This window comes from Orcinus orca, chromosome 3 (assembly GCF_937001465.1).
Source record: "Orcinus orca chromosome 3, mOrcOrc1.1, whole genome shotgun sequence".
Lineage (NCBI taxonomy): Eukaryota > Metazoa > Chordata > Mammalia > Artiodactyla > Delphinidae > Orcinus > Orcinus orca.
The window spans coordinates 154,828,084-154,843,483 of record NC_064561.1 but is presented as its reverse complement, the minus strand read 5'-3'; the positions used below and the strand labels follow the sequence as shown (position 1 = coordinate 154,843,483).

General features: G+C 38.5%; 1 protein-coding gene across 4 annotated transcripts in view; it reads right to left on the bottom strand.

Moving 5' to 3' along the window:
• The window catches only part of CPLANE1 (ciliogenesis and planar polarity effector complex subunit 1), a 128,585-nt gene that overhangs the window by 42,360 nt on the left and 70,825 nt on the right, over positions 1–15,400 (bottom strand). For 3 of the 4 annotated variants that reach the window (XM_033421246.2, XM_033421252.2, XM_033421253.2), the window contains 3 exons: positions 14,948–15,097; positions 10,744–10,994; positions 5,687–5,774 (listed from right to left, as the gene is read on the bottom strand). In XM_033421246.2, coding sequence (XP_033277137.1) covers positions 5,687–5,774; positions 10,744–10,994; positions 14,948–15,097 — 489 coding nt within the window. The remainder of the gene's footprint in view (positions 1–5,686; positions 5,775–10,743; positions 10,995–14,947; positions 15,098–15,400) is intronic. The other variant, XM_049708755.1, reaches the window with a different exon arrangement.

The window sequence follows — 15,400 nt, the reverse complement described above, 5'->3', positions numbered from 1 at the left end:
ACACATAGAAAATCCTAAAGATGCCACCAGAAAACTACTAGAACTAATCAATGAATTTGGTAAGGTTGCAGGATACAACATTAATGCACAGAAATCTCTGGCATTCCTATACACCAACAACGAAATATCAGAAAGAGAAATTAAGGAAACAATCCCATTTACCATCACCACAAAAAGAATGAAATATCTAGGAATAAACCTGCCTAAGGAGGCGAAAGACTTGTACTCAGAAAACTACAGAACACGGATGAAAGAAATCAAAGACGAAATAAATAGATGGAGGGATATACCATGTTCTTGGATTGGAAGAATCAATATTGTGAAAATGACTATACTACCCAAAGCAATCTACAGATTCAATGCAATCCCTATCAAACTGCCAATGGCATTCTTCACAGAATTAGAACAAAAAATTTTACAATTCGTATGGAAACACAAAAGACCCCAAATAGTCAAAGCAATCTTGAGAAAGAAAAATGGAGTTGGAGGAATCAGGCTCCCCGACTTCAAACTATACCACAGAGCTACAGTAATCAAGACACTATGGTACTGGCACAAAAACAGAAATATAGATCAATGGTACAGGATAGAATGCCCAGAGATAAACCAATGCACATATGGTCACCTAATTTATGACAAGGGAGGCAAGAACATACAATGGAGAAAGGACAGCGTCTTCAATAAGTGGTGCTGGGAAAACTGGACAGCTACATGTAAAAGAATGAAATTAGAACACTCCCTAACACCATACACAAAAATAAACTCCAAATGGATTAAAGACTGAAATGTAAGACCAGACACTATAAAACTCTTAGAGGAAAACATAGGAAAAACACTCTGACATATATCACAGCATGATTTTTTTGACCCACCTCCTAGAGTAACAGAAATAAAAACAAACAAAAAAAACCAAATGGGACCTAATTAAGCTTAAAAGCTTTTGCACAGCAAAGGAAACCATAAACAAGACAAAAAGACAACCCTCAGAATGGGGGAAAATATTTGCAAATGAAACAACAGACAAAGGGTTAATCTCCAAAATATACAAACAGCTCATGGAGATCAATACCAAGATAACAAACAATCCAATTAAAAAATGGGCGGAAGACCTAAATAGACATTTCACCAAGAAAGACATAGAGATGGCCAAGAGGCACATGGAAAGGTTCTCAACATCACTAATTATTAGAGAAATACAAATCAAAACTACAATGAGGTATCACCTCATGCCTGTCAGAATGGCTATTATCAAAAAGTCTAGAAACAATAAATGCTGGAAATGGTGTGGTGAAAAGGGAACCCTCCTGCACTGCTGGTGGGAATGTAAATTGATACAACCACTATGGAAAACAGTATGGAGGTTCCTTAAAAAACTAAAAATAGAACTACCATATGACCCAGCAATCTCACTACTGGGCATATACCTTGAAAATACCATAATTAAAAGAGAGACATGTACCACAATGTTCACTGCAGCACTATTCACAATAGCTAGGACATGGAACAAACCTAAATGTCCATCCACAGATGAACGGATAAAGAAGATGTGGCACATATATACAATGGAACATTACTCAGCCATAAAAAGAAACAAAATTGAGTTATTTGTAGTAAGGTGGATGGACCTAGAGTCTGTCATACAAAATGAAGTACGTCAGAAAGAGAAAAACAAATACCGTGTTCTAACGCATATATGTGGAATCTAAAAAAAAAAAAAAAATGGTACTGATGAACCTAGTTTCAGGGTGGGAATAAAGATGTAGACATAGAGAATGGACTTGAGGACTCGGGGTGGGAGGGGGAAGTTGGGCAAAGTGAGAGTAGCATCGACATATATAAACTACCGAATGTAAAATAGTTAGCTAGTGGGAAGCAGCCGCCATAGCACAGGGAGATCAGCTCGGTGCTTTGCGATGACCTAGAGGGGTGGGATAGGGAGGGTGGGAGGGAGACGCAAGAGGGAGGGGATATGGGGACATGTGTATGCATATGGCTGATTTGCTTTGTTGTACAACAGAAACTAACACAGTATTGTGAAGCAATTATACTCCAATAAGGATCTATTAAAAAAATAAAAGAATCATTCCTACTCCCATATAGTATAAATAAAAAGAAATATACACCTAGACAAACTGTATCAAAAATGCAAAATAAACCAAACATAAAGAGGAAAACTTTAAAAGGAATAAGAGATAAAAAACAGCAATTAGACAGACAGCACATAGGTATTATAAACTCAGCAATTAGAGATGTCAGTGGAAAATGGAATAATATCTTTACAATGCTGAGGGAAATAAGCATCAACCTAGAATTCTGTACTTAGCTATAAGCCATCACTCACAAATTGTAGTAAAATTAAAACTATTTTCAAAGACTGGGAGAACTTGCTACTAACAGACTCTAGTTGAAAGAACTAATAAAGGAAGGAAGAAGAGAACAATCCTCGAAGAAGTGGATGCCAGAAGCAATAATGGCACAGAACAGAAAATGCCAGAGTGCATATCAGGCAATAAGGACAAGTATTATTTGATGAAACTTCTGTTTTGGTTTCATATATTTATTGTTTACATATGTACACTATTCAATTTACAACTTTTTTTAAAAGAGAAGCAACTGAGGGGAAAGAAACTGGCAAACATGCTGATAAATTCAAATTAGTATTTACTTAAAAAAATACAAGACAGTGCAGTGGTTAAGAATCTACCTGCCAATGCAGGGGACACGGGTTCAAGCCCTGGTCCGGGAAGATCCCACATGCCACAGAGCAACTAAGCCCGTGCACCACAACTACTGAGCCTGTGCTCTAGAGCCCACGAGCCACAACTACTGAGCCCGCGAGCCACAACTACTGAAGCCTGCGTGCCTAGAGCCCATGCTCTGCAACAAGAGAAGCCACCACAATGAGAAGCCCGCACACGGCAACAAAGAGTAGCCCCCACTCGCCACATCTAGAGAAAGCCCGGGTGCAGCAACAAAGACCCAACCTAGCCAAAAATAAATAAATTAAAAACAAAAAAAATGTTTAACAACAACAACAGCAAAAATACAAGACAAAGGAGACTAAGTGGGTGGGTTAAAAACAAGGTAGAACAAAAATACTAGAAAACATTATCAGAGAAAATGTGAAAAGGCATATCAGTGTTAAAAGTCTAAAGTCCTTATATTGTTTGGGAGGTAAATATATTCATCTCAACACTCAACTCTGAATGTTGAAAACTGAAGAATAATCACTAGGAGATTAAAAATAGAATGTATAATTTCTAAACAAATAGGGAAAGAGAGAATATAGAAAACTCAATACGAGAGACGGAAAGAAAGGACAGAAAGTAAAGAAAAAATAAGGAGTAAATAGGAAGCACAAAATAAGATAATAGAAATAAGCACAAATATATCAGTAATCACAGTAAATGGAAACTGATTATACTTGATGATTAAAACACAAATTATGTAGTTATTTAAAAGAATGAAATCTAGCTGTATGCTGGACACAGCTATAACATAATCACTCAGTTTGAAAGTAAAGGGATGTCTAATGTATAGGAAATACAGGGAACAGAGGAACATGTTAAATGACACCACAGAGATTCAATTAGTAAATTATAGATTCCAAAAAATACTTAAGGACAAACGAGGTTTCTTCAACAAATAAACTAGAAGGGAAAAAGAGAGATAAAGGAGTAACACAGAAGTTAAAGGAAACTTTTACGCCATCAACCAGCTGCCATGTATATGGACTCCAACTAGACCAAATAAACTATTTTTTAAAATGAGGCAACTGGCAATAGTTGAACACTAATTAGATACATGACAGTATCAAGACTTTTTAAAAAAGAAATGACAATACTATTATTTTTTCAAAGGAGACCTTATCTTTTAGAGATACATATAAAATATTTATGGATTAAAATAATGTGCTGTCTGGAATTTGCTTTAAAATAATTCAGGAAAAGGTAGAAGAGTGGGTGGGATTGGCCATGAGTTTGTAATTGTTAAAGGTGATTGTTGGGTACATGAAGGTCAATTATACTATTCTGTCTGCTATTGAAATATGCTTGAAATTTTCCATTAAAATTTTTTAAAAATAAAAAGTACTAAAAAAGATATACCAGGCAAAAGAAAGCAGGAATGGACATATTAATATTAGACAAAATTGACTTTTGAGTCTAAAAAGCATTACTGCGAATAAAGAGCGTCATTAATGATAAAAGGGACAAAATTCAACAAAAATAATCATCATGAACTATATTCATTTTATAGCATAGCCTCAACTACATAAAGAAACATTTAACAGAATTATAAAGAGAAATAAATAATTCCACAATCATTGTGGGTAATTTTTAATGCACTCTTCTGAACAGTATAATTTAGAAGTCTGACTATTATATATGTGTGTATGACTACATATATGAATTTATTTATTTATTTGTTTGGTTGGCTGTGCCGGGTCTTAGTTGCACCATGTGGGATCTTTGTTGCCGTGTGCGGGATCTTCGTTGAGGCATGCAGGATCTTTAGTTGCGACATGTAGGATCTTTAGTTGCAGCATGTGCGCTCTTAGTTGTAGCATGCGGGATCTAGTTCCCTGACCAGGGATTGAACATGGCCCCTCTGAATTGGGAGTGCAGAGTCTTAACAATTGGACCATCAGGGAAGTCCCCATATATGAAATTTTATGTAGGATTTTATGTAGGAGATGTGTGTGTGTATATATATAAACCAACATAAAATGCTTATTCTTTTCAAATAAACATAGAATATTTACAAAAACTGACAGTATATACTGAGGGAAATTTTAACAAATATCTAAGAATGACATTACTATACACTCATCTAATCACAATACAATGAAAATGGAAATAAATTACAAAAATATAGCCCAAGCCCCATAATATTTGGAAGCTAAAAACTCCTTTTATGAGCTAAAGAAGAAACCTTAATATAAACTGCTAACTATTTCAATCTGAACACCACCAAAAGATGTAACATATCAACACTCTTATCTGGGTCCTTTCAGAAACATGTTCAGCCTCAAATGCATTTATTAGAAAAAATAAAAAAAGAAAGAATGAAGTTAGGAAAAATCCAACAAGGTAAGGCCCCAAAAGCAGAAAAAATAATAAAGCTAGGAGTAGAAATTTATGAAAAAGAAAATTAAACAATAGAGAGAATCAATGAACTAAAACCTGTTTTTTGGCAAAATGCATTAAACTGCTGACAAGACTCAATGAGAGAATGTAGATATAAACAACTATAGTTACAGTAGAAATTTATTTAAATAACTACCCTAATTCCATTCATTCAATAAGAAACGAAAAAACTTAATACTTCACCATTGCCGTGTCATTTAACCTGAACCTCAAATTCTAGCTCAGCTGATGACCACAGACAAACAAGCACCTCAGCACAAAGCTCTGTGTGACCCTCAGCAGTGTGTGGCCGCGGATGTGGAGTGACAGAAACTAAGGTCCAGCCCACAGTGTCCACCTCTGGTTCAAACGCCAGGGGAGGGTACAGCGTCGGGCTTCTCGGAAAAAACACTGGCCTGAGGTGGAAGCCCTCATCTAAAAATGAGGGGACGGATGGCTTCAGCTCCCATAAGAAAACTATTCCCAGTTCTGGCACACCAAAAAGAAATACTTATTCTTTCAAAGAAAGGCTTCAGTCCCACCCCTGACCCCTCACAAACCTTCTTCAGGAATGTTAATGGTTTTTGAAGGCAGTGTTTTTTCAGATTCAGGGCCAGAAGACAGCTCAATGTGATCTACAGGTTCAACCTGTAGAAAAACATGCACAACAAAATAACTGCTACAAATTTTATGGTTTGATAATTTCAAAATACCATAAACGATTTTATGTAGGTTTTACACATTTGTATTAATGCAACAAATGAAAGAATAGGATTAAATCCAATATGAGCTAAATGGTGAGAACTGATGAAGAGTAAATCTTTACTTATTTTGTATCTTAACCGATTTAACCTTTTAAGAGGTTCAGGAAAATTGCATTATAAATTTTACAATGGGGAGGAATGATAACTACCATCTAGACAAAACTTTTCTTTTTACATAGTTCACCTTTATTTTATTTATTTATTTTTTATTGAAGTATAGCTGACTTACAATGTTATACTAGTTTCAGGTGTATAACACAGTAATTCAATATTTTTATACACTACACACCATACAAAGTTATATAATATTATTGACTATTTTCCCTGTGCTGTACATTACATCACCATGACTTATTTTTTTAAAAAATAAATGGTAGTTTGTACCTCTTAATCCCCTTTACCTATTCGGCCCATCTCCCATCCACCTCCCCTCTGGCAACCACTGGTTTGTTCTCTGTATATATGAGTCTGTTTCTGTTTTATATGTTTATTTGTTTTGTGTTTTAGACAGTCTCTTCAACAAATGATGTTGGGAAAACTGGACAGCTACATTTAAAAGAATGAAACCATTTTCATAGACCATTTTCTTACACCATACACAAAAATAAACTCAAACTGGATTAAAGACTTATACGTAAGACCTGAAACCATAAAACTCCTAGAAGAAAACAGGCAGTACGCTCTTTGACATTGGTCTTAGTGATATATTTTTTGGATCTGTCTCCCCAGGCAAGTGCAAGAAAGCAAAAATAAACAGAGACTACATCAAACTAAAAAGCTTTTGCACAGCGAAGGAAACCAACAACAAAACAGAAAGGCAACCTACAGACTGGGAGAAAATATTTGCAAATACTATGTCCAATAAGAGATTAATATGTAAAATATTTAAAGAACTCATACAACTCAATATCAAAAAAACAAACAATCCAATTTAAAAATGTGCAGAGGACATGAACAGACATTTTTTCCAAAGACAACATACAGATGGTCAACAGGCACATGAAAAGATGCTCAACATCACTAATCATCAAGGAAATGCAAATCAAAACCACAATGAGATATCACCTCATGCCAGACAGAATGGCTATTATCAAAGAGACAAGTATTGACAAGGATGTGGAGAAAAGGGAACCCTTGTGCACTGCTGGTGGGAATGTAAATTAGTGCAGCCACTATGGAAAACAGTATGGAGGTTCTTCAAAAAAAATAAAAATAGATCTAACATACAATCCAGCAATTCCACTTTGGGGTATTTATCTGAAGAAAACAAAACATTTCATTTTAAAGATGAGGGAATAAGGCCCAGAGAAATTCAGTGACTTGCAAATCCAGAACATGGACTTGAACCCGTATCTTTAAGGCATGTAGTCAGTGGGTCCACGGTGTCCCGCAGCCTCTTCCAGACCTACAAGCTGTTTTCTTAAACTAAAATGGGCAAGGTAAAATCTTTGTATTTATGTGTGCATTATAATAGGGTGAGAACATTTTAAGCCAATATGCCAAACCTTTCATTTAAATCAATTCTATTTCCTTCAAAGTAGTCACCTCGGAAGAATAGCGTTTGATCAACCATTTTTAGAACTCTTCTTTTGAAACTGTCTCCCAAGCTCGTACTACAATTACTAATAACTGTTCCATTAGTAAGTCTTTATTATATGAACATGATTTTATTTCTGTCAGAATCTAAAAATGAGAGCACGGAGACAGCCATTAAATAAAGTTATCAATTGCCTGCATGCACCAAGCAAAAGACATAATTCCTACCTTCCAGTTTGGAAAGGCTTGGGCTGAGAGGGGACCTGTATCAGAATTTGCGGGAACTTTCAAAAAATACAAGTGTGTGACCTACGCCTTCCTCCTTGCAAAGTCACTCCCCTTCCTCTCTCTCCGCCCCACGCCTTTCAATAGGGCTGGCATGTATATTTTGAAGAAGCATCCCAAGTGATCTTGACATGCACAGCTGTCCTTTTATCTAATGACCCAGATCTGTGGAAATTCTTCTTGAAATTCCTCCTCTGGCTTGCTTTCTCCTGAGCATCTTCCCTCCCTCAGATTATCTTCTTAAGCTTTGTTGTTGAATCCCCATCCTTAAAAGTTAGTGCACCCACAGAATTCTGATCTTAACCCACTTTTTCCTTACTCAACATGCTCTCTCTGGGTGAGTGCCCTCACTATTGTAATTTGAACTTTCTCCTAACTGATGACTCTAAAATCTGTACCATCACCCCGGATCTAGCTCCTAAGCTCTAGAAGCATCAATAGATATCCAAATGCCTACTAATCTCACAGCACCTCAAATTTCACGTGGCCCTCACTGAAATCTCTGTCTTACTCCTCCCAAAAGACACACACTTCCTCTACCCTAGTTTAGAAAATGACTCCAACATTCACCCAGGCTGGAAATCTGGAGTCTACTGTGAATCTCTGCATTATTCTTCACCTTCCCACAGCCACTCAACCTCTGAATCCTGCTACATCCTCCCTCCATCCCCAGTGCCAAAGTTCAGGTTATTATTATTTCTTGGCTTGGTACTATTCACCAGATCCCAAACACCAATCAATAGACCTGATATAGGGCTTCCCTGGTGGTGCAGTGGTTGAGAGTCCGCCTGCCGATGCAGGGGACACGGGTTCGTGCCCGGGTATGGGAAGATCCCACATGCCGCGGAGCGGCTGGGCCCGTGAGCCATGGCCGCTGAGCCTGCGCGTCCGGAGCCTGTGCTCCGCAGCGGGAGAGGCCAAAACAGTGAGAGGCCCGCATACCGCCCAAAAAAAAGTAAAATAAAAATAGACCTGATATAGAGCTAACTGATTAAGAATCATTTATGAAACTTGTTAATAATACAGATTCCTGGGCTCTAACCCAGACCTACCTAAAATCAGAATTTCATAGGCATGGGGCCCATGAGTTTGCACTTCTGACAGTTCCCAAGTTGATTCTAACAAACAGCTAGCCTAGAACTACTGTGACTCAACCAATCTCCCTGTTCCTAGTCTTTTCCTCTCCATTCTATTCACTACATGGCTGCCAGAGTGTCTGATCATATCATTTCAGTGTTTAAAATTCCTCAGTGGTTCCCTATTGCCTGCTTATAGAATAAAATCCTACTCTCTTGGCACAGCAAACAACACTTTCCATCCTTCCCTATCTGCCCTACCTACCTCTCCTGCCAGGCATCTTAAAAGCCCAGTCCCATCAACTGCTACCTTCCGCTAACATTGATATAGTTCCCCAAATACTCTATGCCATTCTGCTTTTGCTCACGATGTTTTCATCAGCCCTTGCTCATCGAACTGATGAATATCAATTCATTATCAGTTCAAGAATCACCTCTACGAAGCCTTCTCTGGTGCCATAGCTTCACTTACCTATACAGTCACAACAGGCCATATGTACCTGTGTGTCCTTACAGCACCCTGTTCACATGTATTTTTGGTGCATACATCTATCTTCTTTTATTAGATTCTAAGCTCCTTGAGAGTAGGGACTATGCCTTATTTACTTTCCTATTCCCAGAACTTAGCACAGGGCCTAGCATGTGGTAGAAGGTCGATAAATGTTTGTTAAAGGAACGAATGATTCATGGGCTCTGGAGAGAGTGAACAAGCCAGGAACAAGACTAGATTCAGGTGTAAGTAACATATCTGGCTTTAGATACGCTTAATAAACTAGAAGATAAGGGATTTTGAAAGGGATTCCTTGGAATATGGACTTCCAAGGACAACTCTGACACTCAACATTAATTTGGATATAACAGATCTAAACCTGGATTAAAAACAAAAAGGAAAACAACCAACAAAACACCATAATGTCATTACTTAATAGTAGTCCTGAAACTAACACAACATTGCAAATCAACTACACTCCAATAAAAATTTTTTAAAAACCCAGTAGTCCTACTTCATATATTTTTTTCAGTGTAGTTTCACATATGTTTAACCTTAACCTTTTAATAATTGTTAAATGTTTGGATTAAAGAAATGCTATAAACCTAATAAATTTATCTTTTAAAATATCAACATCTTAGCAACCTGGAATATTTGTTAGACATGTCACTGATGGAATTCGTTTCCTGCAAACCAATTTGCATTTCTCAATATAAGGCTTTAACACATTCAAAATATTTTTACCATTTGTTCATTAACCTTTATTTTATATAAATTTTATTTCCTAAAAAAAAAGACAGGATGCTTGTGCAAAGTAAGTAATTAACGTTTGAGACTTCCTTCCTATTGGTCTAACTACCATGATATACCAATATACATAAACATCAATCTCTTTATTCTGAATACTTTTTAAAGATACAGAAAACTTCTAAGCACTAGTAATCCCATTGTATAAAATATCTGAAAGAAACAGAATTTAAAATATAAGGACAACTCTGTTTGTAAAGTTATAAAAATCTTGCCGAAGAAGATGATACTCAATTATGAGCAGGGTTTATCTAAAACCACATTCTGGTTTTGTAATTCATATATTTATTTTCCTGGTAGGAAGCAAGAGTTCACTTCTTAAAAGGTTAACGTTTAAGTGGTTCTCAACTGGGAGTGATTTTTTCTCCCAGGGGACATTTGGCAATGCCTGGAGACATTTTTGATTATTATAGCTGAGGGGAATGCTACTGACAGCTAGTGGGTCAAGACCAGGGATGCTACTAATTATCTTACAATGCATGGGACAAACTCCCACAACAAAGAAATATCTGGCCCAAATGTCAACAATGCTGAGGTTGAGAAACCCTAGCCTAAAGAAACCAAATTTCCCATTATTTTGAAAAATCAAGAGTCTAAAATTATATCACACTACAAATTTAATAAGTAGGTAACAAAAAACTAAAATAAAGACAGCCTACCTTAATACAATGTCGGTCTAGCATGATACGTCTCGGGTAATTCTGCTCTATGTTTTCAGCAATGTTCTGTATTGCTAACAGCTGTTCATCAATTTTCTGAAGCTTTGAGGTGAGATGCTCTAGCCGGTGAGCTGCAGAGCTTGGCACAGGACGAGTGGCAGAGACATCCTGTAGTAGTTCACACAGCGGGTAATCTGAGGCATCTGACTTTGAGCTTGGTTCCTTGAATCGAAGATCTGGCTTCGGAGTATCTAAATATTAATAAAGGTAATATCAGAATTGACTACAATTAAAATAGAAGTAGGGGCTTCCCTGGTGGCGCAGTGGTTGAGAGTCCACCTGCCAATGCAGGGGACGCGGGTTCGTGCCCCGGTCAGGGAGGATCCCACATGCCGCAGAGCGGCTGGGCCCGTGGGCCATGGCCGCTGAGCCTGCTCATCTGGAGCCTGTGCTCCGCAACGGGAGAGGCCGCAACAGTGAGAGGCCCGCGTACCGCAAAAAAAACAACAAAAAAAAACAGAAGTAGATGCAGATCTACTTTTTTGAAGACCTCATTTTAAGTCAGCATAACATTCCCTTCCAAATCAGTTTTAACTTAATATACTTAGAAATACCATTTCAGCTTCTTGACTTCTGAGATTTGTCTTTGTTGTGAGAGAAGAATACATAACAGTGTTACCATTACCACAAAGTTCCATATACAGTGCAATTTGAATGTTACTTTTATCTTCTGCTACAAAAATACACTTCATCAAAAAGCAACCTTACTATTTTTATGACTTTTTAAAACTCTCCTTGAAAACCAACAATGTTACACAGTAAAACCTAGGTCCAATGTTGGCCATTACTGCTTCTACGTGGGCCCTTAGGCAAACATTAAACCTCCCAAGGCCCATATCAAAGCCAATGACTGACTCTACTCTTAAGCCCAACTGATTGTTGTCACAAATTTAAAACACTTTTGGCTTCTGGGTCTTCTCCTCCCTATCTCGCTCTCCCTTCTCAGTTGTCGTCTTGGTCTTCCCTTCCGCCACCCACTCCTTTTACCCTTCAGTATTTCCAGGGCGCCAGTCTCAGCTCACGTCTCTTCTCACTCAACCCACCCTCTCTGGGTGAGGTCTCAGATGCACTGCTGACTCTCACATCCAAATGGCACTCTTTCTGAGCTCCAGCCCTTAAATCCATCTGTATCTTGGTCATCTCAGTTAGGCTGTCCCCAAAGCATATAAAACCAAACTCATCACTTCAGCCCATTCACCTTGCTCCTTCCCCGATTCCCCAGCTCAGGGAGTAAGCACTATCATTCACCCAGCTTCCCAAGCCAGAGGCCTGAGACACATTCGAGGTTCTTCCTTCCTTCAGTTCCAACGTGACACCAAATATTGAGGATCCACGTACCTATCATCTCCTCATTCCTACTACCAGTGCTTAGCTGAAGCGTTCACAACCAGTGGACCCCAAACAGTATCCTTATCTCTGACTTACTTCACTTCTCTCTAGCCCAACTTCCACACAGGCCCTAGAGAGAGCTTTTAAAACCCAAATCTGGTATTTTTCCTTTTCCACCTGAAATCCTTCAGCGTTTCTCTAATGCCTTCACCTTAAAAGTTCAAATGTCTCAGTATGAGAGGCAATGGCATTGTCTTCCCTTGGCCTGCCTATCCAGCTCATTTCTCGCTATTTCTTTAAGAAACAAAAATTCCAAGCACACTGAACTTTAATTTTCTCAAACTCAGCAAGCTCCGTCAAACCTCTGAGTCACTGCACCATCCATTCTCTCCATCTGTATGCACCGTTCCCTCGCTAGATCCTACTTCTAAGATTCCATTTAGGTGGCTCTCCCCTAAATAGCCCCAATCCTCCCCAGATATGGATTAGATGCTATATTTCCCAACGGTCTCATCCTTATCACCGTAACTGCACTTACCATGCTGTATCATAATCATCTCTTTACTTCCCTGCCTTCCTTCCCCCCATATATGAGCCCAAGGACACAGAGCCTGGTATTACTCTCTTCTTCAGTCCCAATATATTGTCCCTAACTTAGTGTGGAGTGAATGAAGAGTTGGTCAAATGAGGATTATGATGCCTGTCCTACCTAACTCATAGAGGTTTTGTGAAGATCAAATTATCCAAAAAAATACTCTGAAAACTGTGAATTACTAAACAAATGTTAAGTAGTGATTATATTTCAGTCCCAGTCTAAGGAGAAGCTTCCCATGAGAAGATAAAGGTAAATTCCAGTGTTGGCAATGGCAGTCACATAATCTTTCCCTACCTGTTTTGGCCCTACCCTTTTTTTAGCTTGACTCTCACAGTACTTTGCCACCTATCCTTCTTGTTTCTTGGCATCCTGCAGTATCTCCCTTATTCACGCAGGAAAGAATCTGGTGTGCAAACTTCAAGTAGAATATACAGCAAAAAAGAGATGGATGTGCTCAAAATCTGGAATGGCTTACATACATAATGAAACTAGTTTCCCTTCCTATGGAGAAACTGTTCCACTCTCACTGACTAACTGAAAAAAAATCACTTAGGAGGTGATTTAAAATACTGAGTTCCACTGACCCTGCAATGCTCTCCCTCCGCCTAGCAAAGCTCTGCTTGCTGTTACTGATAGTATTCCTGTTGGAGATGGTTTCTAAAATAGTAAGCTACTGTCATTCAAAATGGTGAGGTCTCACTAAAACAGAAACGTATTGTTTGTTTGGCTTTTGCTTTTGTTTTAAATACCTAAGAACCCTGTCCCTCCCTTCTCCCAGCCTTTTCTTATAATACAAATCCCACTCAACTCTACTGTGACTATATTCTTAGTCTTTAAAGTATACTATGTATACCATGACAGAATTTAATTTCACAATATAAAACTCTTCCTTTTAAACTGGCATTTTTAAGTTCTCTTTAGTAATAGTAGAAGGGTCCACTGACATATTTTCATGACCGATCTCCTCAGAGAAGGATCTTCCAAAAGGTTGAATATAGACTTGATCTCACTGATGGAGGAAATTAACCTGTAGCTTATAGTCATTTTAAATGCTGTCCTAAGATATTCTGAGGTCACAGGGAGATCAGTCCGGTTCTAGTTTGTCAGAAGTTCAAAAGTCAAGTTGGTGTGAAAATGAAAGGAAACTAACAGGGTACTTAAGTAGTCACGGGCATTTGGCTAGATGCAACCCTCATGACAACCCTATGAGGTTGTATCCTACAGAGATACAAGTGAGGATCAGATAAAGTTAATTACCTGCAAAAAGTCTCCAAGCTATTAAGTAACAGGGCTGAGACTGAAAGCCAGGTCTGTTCTATTTGAATCTACTGATAAAAGCCAAGGTCTTTTCATTTCCCCACACACTTCCCCAGCCTGAAAGACTGTCAGCTTCAGACATCCTCCCTCCACTACCCATGCACCTAGCAGTCCCATGGCAGGGGAGAGAGAAGACAAAGTCTTCAAAATCTGAAACGCTGGTACTTATTGTATACACAGCTGTAATACACATGCTCTAACACATCCTAAGGTGAAGTTTCCCTGCTACCCATCCCTTCCTTGCTCCTCACATCTCCTGAGTGTCTGCTGTTGATGCACAATGAAAAGGCAATGCTGGACTTTGCACCCAAGCAGCTGATGACCACAAGGATAGGTCCATTCCTCCCAACAGTTGTGGAAGCCAGAAGAGGCATTAGGTCTCTGCTGCAGGAAGTCTGATTACATACTAGATTAATCTAATGATTCGCAGATGTAATAAGTTTAGGTTTTGGAGAAACATTCTTCTAAATCTTGCAAATATTTTACAATAATGCAACCTGATTTATGACTATAAAACTGAATATTTTACTAATAAAGTACTATTGGCTACCAAGCCTGTGTATTTTCTATGTGCTATTCTAGAACTTCCCACCTTCTAAAATATGAGAATTCCTTTTTAATACCAAAACACTCATGAAATTCCACAGGATATTTATTTTCAGCCTCATTATTTGAGAAAAGACATATGCACAAACAGATCTGTAGTTTCCTTGCACAATATCCCTGGGTCCCAGGCTTGGAACCATGACTCTATCTCATTTACCTATCTGCCCCTACTCTCCTTAGCAAGGGAAAAACCCTTTTTCTGGTTTCCTCTGCAGTGATCAAGTTTTAGTGCTTATTTCTAATATAACGGTAATTCAGAGAAAGGGGAAAGTTATGCTATAAATCTAGGGCATTCACCTTTGTCCCGCTGTATGTCTGATGGTGGAGGTGAGGTGATGCAAGGCTCCTTCACTTCTGGAATGCCTGCTCTCCAGCTTCTTCCATCCAGAAAGGTTGGAGACACTTCTGCAGGTTTAAAAAATAAATCCATAGCAGAATTGCCAGATTCTATCAAGAATACGAAAGGCATAAAAAGATTGATTCTAAACTTATAAACAAGGTATTTAAAAGATTAATAGAACATTTCTAAATGTGAATATAAACATCTAAAATTATGAATTTGGACTTCCCTGGTGGCACAGTGGTTGAGAATCCGCCTGCCAATGCAGGGGACATGGGCTCGAGCCCTGGTCCAGGAAGTTCCCACATGCCACGGAGCAACTGGGCCCATGTGCCACAGCTACTTAGCCTGTGCTCTAGAGCCCGCAAGCCACAACTACTGAGCCCACGTGCCTGGAACCCGTGCTCCGC